General features: G+C 39.6%; 1 protein-coding gene across 1 annotated transcript; it reads right to left on the reverse strand.

Annotated features, from left to right (window-relative positions):
• Positions 1-1,636: 1,636 nt before the first annotated feature.
• Positions 1,637-8,280, reverse strand: LOC139965558 (echinoidin-like). The gene is made up of 4 exons (XM_071968049.1): positions 8,154-8,280; positions 6,246-6,394; positions 4,796-4,979; positions 1,637-3,856 (listed from the first exon to the last, which is right to left on the reverse strand). Exons 2-4 carry the CDS (start codon positions 6,383-6,385, stop codon positions 3,608-3,610), a joined length of 573 nt encoding a protein of 190 aa, XP_071824150.1. The 5' UTR covers positions 6,386-6,394; positions 8,154-8,280; the 3' UTR covers positions 1,637-3,607.

Consider the following 8,280-nt stretch of genomic DNA (forward strand, 5'->3'; position numbering starts at 1 on the left):
GAGTTGTAACCATTTACTCAAGGAGTTCTAACTCTATGCTCCCTCCCTGTTGAATACTCACTTCTCTATAGATAAGAACAAATCTGCGTAGTTTTCTTTCTCTTGCTATTCTTTGCAAAATATCACAGTGAATAAGAACCTTTTTTCAAACCAAGTTTCGTGCTCAGTGCAGTGACGTTGCAAGGAGCAACATAGCCCGGTGAAGCAGCAGAAATGGCCCCAAAAGCCGAGAGACCACATTCACCTAAGCACAAAGTTAACCATGGCTTTGGATCGGATGAGCAGTTTTGATATTTGGCACAACAAGACGCCTGCATATTGCACTCTCAGACTTTCTCTGTTTGACGGTAGAATTTCGTTTGAATTCCCATTTTGTCGAACTTGTATGAACATTACTGAATAAACTCGTCTGAAGTTGCATCCAATAGTTACATGCAGTTTGGGTAACACATTATACCATTCCTGCTAGATGTTTATTATTAATAAAACCTTTTATTTATTCAGCCCGAAGGCTTCCGATTGCAAGGCCATTAAATGATTCTAAGGCGTCTTAAACAGTTTGACCTACGTTAGTGGACTGGCCGCCTTATCCCTATATTTAGTGGGCCTGGCGGAAGAAGGAACCCATGCATCCGGATATCTCATAGAACAATCGGTGGGCCATGAATATAACATGGGACTCGTTTGCTGTACTGACTGTGTTTTACAGGTGGGAGCACCGGCCGAGTTACGCCGTTGACTAAGTTCCATTAGATCAGGGTTGTCCAACCTACTGCCCGCGGGCCACAGTCCGGCCCGCCTCAGGGTTGCGTCCGGCCCGCCAGAGATGCTCTACGGTGCGAAATTTTAGTGAGCAGAATTATTGATAACAATTTGAAGCTATATAATCAATCATTCGAACCTTCTGGGTCCAAAAACTGCATACAGGTTAGTTTGTGTGACTCTCTCAGCGGAGGGGGGGGGGGGGGGCTGCGGCTGAACTTTATTCATCTGTTTTATCAGTTTTTGGAATGGTATCCAATGTTCGCGCACAGGCCTCAGATTTAGGGACGGTGGTAACGGCAGCGATTGGATTCAGTACACCTACTAATTGAGCGGATTACTAACTTGAGTTAAACTGAACACTAAGAATTGGATTGAAGTTTGCTATTATACCAATGTGCAATTCAGAACTTGCCGAGCCACAGCTTCTGAATCCGGAGACTGATCTATATGAACCAACCTTCTCCTCTCCCAGCCAAAGTCGATGAGTCGAACCACATGCAGCCTTGGGTAAAAATGCGGCTCGTGAATCACTATTCTGCGTCCCGCCAGAAGGCAAAATTCTGTTGAAATGCTTTGGCATAAAAAAAAACCCAACAGATATATGTGTGTCGGCCCTCTTTTGGGTGTATGGGGATTGGGAGGGTGGGGGGGGGGTAAATTAAAAGACATTTTGTGACCAAACAAGACGGAAAGTTCGTTAGTGAGCTACCATAAAGGGTTTCAACCCCACAAAAAGGGAGTAAACATATGCCGCTCCAAATACCTCCCTCACGTCCTCGGACCCAGATCGACGCCCATGTCATCTGACTATTTCATTCGGTATAAAGACGCTGATACGAAACACGAAATGTATGAACAAAATGACTTTCGAGTAATGACGAAATTTTTATTGCCTACCCTTATGTGATGAAGTTAGATCAATGAAACGAAAACAAACAAAGGCGGATGACGTAATGCAGCTGGATGCAAGTCATGACGTAGTGATCTGACACTCGTAAAGATTGATCCATCTCGAGCTAATTCTTAAACTTAAAAGAAGAATAAGAGGCAAACCCAAAGATCATCTTTAAGTTACATTTTGATTCAAATTGATTAAGATAAGATTTGATATGATGAACGACATCCAAAACAGCTAAGAGAAATGTGACTCTCTGTTGGAGATATCATGTGTTAAGGCGGGTTTTTTTTTATTTCTTACAACTTTACGACTTGATCGAGTCTAAAACTGACGTCAAGGAGTCACTACGGTAGTGGTGGAGTAGTTTTATTGTTTGTATTAATTGTTCTGTTCCTTCTCTTCGAAGCCGGGCAAATTTCGATTTCGAAAATGATCATGATATCATGGTAATATTGGCACCGGTTTCAGCTACAATGCTAAATACTTTCACAATGAAGATGTAGAAAACAAAGGGGAAATTATGAATTTCCATTATTTAGTGACACCATGACATCACAAATTGACAAAATGGAAGGCTTATGACCTTTGAACCAGGATATATCCAATACGATACAAGCTTCCTCCTTTTGCAGCTGTTATAGGAGTAGTTGTTCGTCTCAAGCATATCAGTTATATAAGATACAAGTGATGATTGGGCTTTCCCTTCTCGTCAGTTAAACGAATAATGACGTCATGATTTCGCAATCATGTATTTCCCATACTGACAATTAAGTGTGACACATTTAAGTGTGATATATTGGCCAGAATTTTAGTATTGGTATTTCATAGTCCAATAATCTGAATGCAATTTTTTCTGTAGCTATTCCGGTTTACAAGATTTTCGGCTTTTAAGCTATACTAAATGCGACATGGAATGCTCCTTTAAGGATACATTAATGATGACGTCACTCATGAATACACGCATAAATGTTAATGCTAATCCATTGATTTATAAATTCTTATAACTCAACAGAATAATGTTCTTTTAACATCATATAAACAACAAAGAGCCCTTGAAATTTCTTTAATGCATTGTAAATATGCGGTTTTATATTTGTCCTATTGGGTTTCTTTATCTTTCTTTATAGTAATCGGTACATCATTTTCCACAGCATTAAACATCTGTCTGTGATCTGCCTTAGCAACCGCATCATCAATCTCAACTCAACCGAAGCATTACAGATCTTCAACAAGAAAACAAGACGCAGAACGAGTGCGTAAACAATCACACAGAAGAATTTCCTATACCTATACATGGAGGAAGTGACAGAATATATTTATGTTTTGAAATAAAAGGCACACTTATGTTTAGCTGATATATCTATATGATAAAGTCAGCGTCACGTGTTGGCGAAAAATTGGATGATCAAGGCTTTAGTAAACGCTGTCTGACAATAAAGAATAACATACTATAGATCCTTAGCATTAGTTTATTGACAGTTTTGAAGTAACAGCCAGGGCGGCGGAAAAGGGTTCGAATCAAGGGAGGAATGGGGTAGGTTGGTGTGTGATGTGATGTTCTGCAACTCTTTCAAGGGCAACAGTGAGACAAATGACCAGATAGGGCAAACCACACAGCCTAAATCAAAGCCATTTACTACAAAATGGATCCTTTGTGCCATACATTATAGTACTTGAGCCTTCTTCATTTACATTTTATTTATATTACGGTTTGTCAACGTAAGGGCTCTTTACTTTATCTTTCATAAATGGACATGTTTTCAATAACAGCTGGAAGGACATTTATTCACTACAAACACGGAAAAGGGTACTATGGTATAATCAAAGAGCGGCACTTTTAAGGTATGGCTTTTATCTATTTTTCACCAAAACTGCGGAGGGGAAGGGAGAGTTGGTAGATGTAACCCCTTTACAACCGTTTCCGCCACCCCTGCTCTCTGGTAATCAACGTGGTGGTGCTATGTAAACCGGAAGCATCTTGCACATGAATGGTAACACGAGGGTGCAGCGTCCATCGTCCCAACTGCCTCCCATGAAAGTTCCACTGTCGGCGTCGCTCAATGCCACACAATTCTGGTGGCCTCCTTTGTTGTTTGGTTGTTGAATCTTCCACCTGAAGTAATCGTAGGTGGTTCGATCAGACCAGACAAAGTCGCCCTCTTTTCTCACGTCGTTTAAACCTATCCAGCAATTCTGAATTAAGAGAATCAACAATGAATAATCTTATATATATATACAAATAATAATCACCTTTTTCAAACATCATTTACTCATAGCAATTGTTTACTTCTTATATTTACTACATTTTGTGTTAAATTTTATTACAATTGGTGAAAACATATCCAACCTTTATAATAAGAAAAGTCCAGGTTCACATGTATTGTCTGTTAGTATTGAGTTCATTAAAATCATTCAGTTCATTAAAATCATTCATTAAAAATCCTTGAAGGTATGCAAATTAGATATACCAATATGTTAAGCTTAATTAGAAAAATTATCAGTGGCGTGCGCAAGTTAGGAGGAGGAGGAGGAAGTCGGCTCCAACGACCCCAGTCTTTTTCCATGTTGTCTTTATTTATAAAATGTGTCATTTTCTGATTTGAGCTGGCATAGCAAATGTTGAACCTAATATTTACACTGTATAACATGGCCTAACCAATGTGGATTTGCAGTAGTCAACACAGCAAATATTCCATATTTTCAAAATATGTAAAGAAAAGCAAAGGGAAAGGAAAAATCCCAAAACCAGAACATGGTTTTTCGTAGCTATAAGTTGTTCCTTATACAAAGATCTCCGTCATTATGAGCTAAAGAAGATACTCATGTCTGCGTCTTATTTTAATGCCCGTATAATTTTCGCCGCTTAAGATAGTATTATATGTATATATATATATGTATATATATATATATATATATATATATATATATATATATATATATATATATATATATATATATATATATATATATATATATTCATAATATATACGATAATTCACAAAAGGCAAAAACCCACATCTGAGACTTTCAAAATTGTATTCTAAATCGCGCATTGAGGCGCAGATTATTGTGACACATAATGTGTACTTAACCACTAGGCTGTAGTATATAAAGACACAGGGTATACTTTACCCTGCGGTGACCATGGATGGTTTCAGAAACTCCTTCCCACAGTGATCGAACAAACATGTTTTCAAGTTCTGAATGAATCGAAACCAGATGAGCAAGCTGGTCTTCAGCTCCTTCGTAAATCGTCCCGAACTGGTTACAAAACCTCTCTGCGTCAAACCATTCCATCTGATGATTGCTGAAAAACCTAAATAGTATAATTAAAAAAAAAGTCAAAAGATGTGACTTTGGTGTAGTTTTATGAATTTCAAGAGTGGATAGGCAGGCTAGCAGATAGATATTCATGGATTGACGGGGCACTGATGGACGAATGATGGATGGGAGGGAGGGTGGATGGATGGACAGATGGATGGGTAGGCGGATGGACGTTTGGGTATATGGACAGGTGGGTGGATGGATGAATTGATGGATGGCTGTATTTGTGGATGGGTACTGGGTAGGTAGAGGTAGCGGTGCAATACTTGCTAGCAATAATGACTGAGTCATTAATATTGTAGGCCAAAAGATATTCACTTGAGATAACCAACCGTTTCACTATAATTTTGATTTCAATATATTGTCCACATAATTATTTGTGAAAAGAATTTCTGATCATTTATGCTGACGGAGGAGACAAATTCCCATTTAGCAGATAGGGTCACCGAGCTATTAGAAAACGTAAGAAAAACCTTACAAAAGTTCCTCCTTTCTTATTAGTTTGAAGGTCAATGTGTAGTTTTGACTAGGTCAAATTGTGATTGAACCAGTCGTCCGGGTCTTAAATCGTTTGAACGAAATGAGCCATACGTTCTTCGCAGTGGCGTAGGAAGGTACTTTTGAGTGGGGGGGGGGGGGGCTGAAGACTGATGGCCGGCCTGGGGGAGGGGTTTAAGGGGAGGGGGAGGGTGTCCCCCTCCCCTTTGGAAATTTTTTGTTTTTCCAGGTGGCCTCAGATGCAATTTGGTGCAATATAGCACACTTCAACCCACCCACTCCATTTTGTATATAATTTTGCATTTTCACCTGGCCTTAGATGCAATTTGGTGCTCCAAATGAGATTTTTTTCTCATTTGGAAATGAAAAAGGGGTTTTCTGACTTGCGAAGCGGGGGGGGGGGGGGCGGAATGATACTTCCGCCCCTCCACATTTTTCACTGGGGGGCTGGCGCCCCCCCCCCCAGCCCCCCGGTTCCTACGCCCTTGGTTCTTCGAATATTTGTTCATGAAGGTCTACGGAACGAAGGTTTACGCGTTTAGTTGTAAGGCAACATGCTACTGGACGTACGTATACGCTATGCCTATAGAGTTAAGAGCTATACGATGATAGGTATAGGCTATGATAAATATAAAGGATCCCATCGGTAGGCTAAGGGAAAACATATGTAGGTGTAACTTAGCACCCTGTAGACTGGTTGCCCCCTGTATGCTTCAGTACACACTAAGTGTAACTTTTAAACATTAATCCAATGATCTACCTGTAACAATGACTGCCCCAAAAAGTCCATCCAGGGACACATCTCGAGGATAAACTCCCCTCGTTTGATAATGGTATCGCCTTGATAAGACCGTTGAGATATAAACACGTGATGGCCAACCACCACCGTTTCATTCTCATCAGAATTCACTGGAACAAAATCAGAAGATAAAGTTCCTTTATCTTACCAGCCTAATGAAAAATGAAGGTTGTAAAAAAAGAAAATGAGGAAATGTATACTAGATGTAACCCGTAGCCAGGAAATCTGAGCTGGGAGAGGGGGGGGGGGGTTAAAGTTTTGAGGAGGGGCACAATATTTGTATCCTGTACAACGTGTAGGGAAGCAAACCCAAGCGGTGTGTCACCATTCGCAAAGCTATAAAATCTGCTAATATCCAATCATGTTTTGGACTTTGTATAAGTATATATATACTATATAGTCTGTATACAGAGAGCACCAAGATCGTGTAATATTTTTTTATACCTTTTATCACCTTTATCATTTCCTATATGACTTGGAAATTGGCCTAGGCATACATGAATGACTTTCACCTCTGTTTTATAAGGTGACAGGGCTTTGTGAGTATTTGCTTCTGTTATTGTCAATACCAAATATTGGGAAAACACAACTATGTTGGTATAGTATTGGTTAAAGGGGGCGAGGGAAACATTTTCTTCATACATATTCTTCATGTTGGACAACCCCCCTACCCCACCGCCCCCACCCCGCCCCACCCTTTCATCGTGCCCTAGCCTGGTCAACGAGCTGCTTAATTAAAGGGTGTGGAGACTCGCGCAAAAAGAAACGTCTAATGCCGGTAATTTGACCTAGTTTCGAATGAGGTGTAACAGAAGTGTTGAACACCACCATCGATCCCAGAAAATACACACACAGCTTGCTACCGTCGGTAATTAGACACTAGTGTACAGTCAGTACATACAGCTGCGGTCAATACCCACAGCACAGTATACAAACGATACAGCGATGGACATCTCAGGTCCAGCTTAAGATAACAATTAAGGTATCACGTTTCATTACTATCTGCATTTTGTAGCGACATGAACAAAACGTCACTTGTAAGCAACAGAAAGTTAACTTTTTCAGATGGCCGCACGCGGTTTGGGGCGAGTCTTCAAAAGGCTATATGCAAAGACAAATTCAGGTTTCGATGCTTCATATATACTGTTTAGATCAAGATTTCCTTATTTATAATATACGGTATCTATAGAATACTGTCGTACGGTACTTGCAACCATTTAATATTATAACCATAAACGGACTTGAGTTCCTTGATAAAAGGTAATGACAGTTTTGTCTGTTATTGCTTTGTCATAATGACGAATATAATATACGTATTAAATAATTTCGCCAAGCAGCCTTATTAATTTCCAAATGAAAATTCCTTTACAATTCTTACAAAGAGGAACAACCCATTACATATAGATGGGTATTGAACCCGTGCATGAGGGGTTTATAAAATATGGATGATGAACGGACGCTGTTGAGCCATGGAAGCCCTTTCCTCAATATTTCCTCAAAACAGTGATGGTGTTTACGATTTGCAAGGTGACGTAGTAAAGAAATCATTGGCAAGTAATAACAATAAAGTTGAACTACTATACAAGGTTGTAAACATTGAGAAATGTTAAATACCCAAAAAGACAACATGGCGGATACGCCACGTCAAAATAGACCCCCTGTAAACGACATGAGTATAAGCTGCTCTACCAAGGCTTGTTTCCTCTACCATATATGCTATCACATTATAGGGCATACCGTACACCCGCATCCCATACAGGTAAGCCTGTGATTACTATACAGACTAATGAGAAGTCTGTTATAACCCATACACGGCAATTAAATGTGGTGTAGAAAATATGTAACAGATGACGTCATTGATCCTCTTACCTGTGGCGTTTAGAAATAAATCCTTGTTGTTCCTCTTTAGTGCGATGGAATTTCAAGCAATACAATCGATTTTATTTAATTTTTATACAACACAGTCTCTTTCCATTTGTATTTAGTAATCATAAAG

The sequence above is a fragment of the Apostichopus japonicus genome, chromosome 3 (genome assembly GCF_037975245.1).
Source record: "Apostichopus japonicus isolate 1M-3 chromosome 3, ASM3797524v1, whole genome shotgun sequence".
In the NCBI taxonomy this organism is placed as follows: Eukaryota; Metazoa; Echinodermata; class Holothuroidea; order Aspidochirotida; family Stichopodidae; genus Apostichopus; species Apostichopus japonicus.

What these genes read in the sequence shown, in the direction of transcription:
- LOC139965558 (XM_071968049.1), bottom strand. Translation starts at nt 6,385, where the DNA reads ATGAGAATGAAACGGTGGTGGTTGGCCATCACGTGTTTATATCTCAAC. An exon ending in TGGGGCAGTCATTGTTACAG is followed by an intron (nt 4,980 to 6,245) that starts GTAGATCATTGG and finishes TATACTATTTAG; the next exon opens with GTTTTTCAGCAATCATCAGA. An exon ending in CCATCCATGGTCACCGCAGG is followed by an intron (nt 3,857 to 4,795) that starts GTAAAGTATACC and finishes CTCTTAATTCAG; the next exon opens with AATTGCTGGATAGGTTTAAA.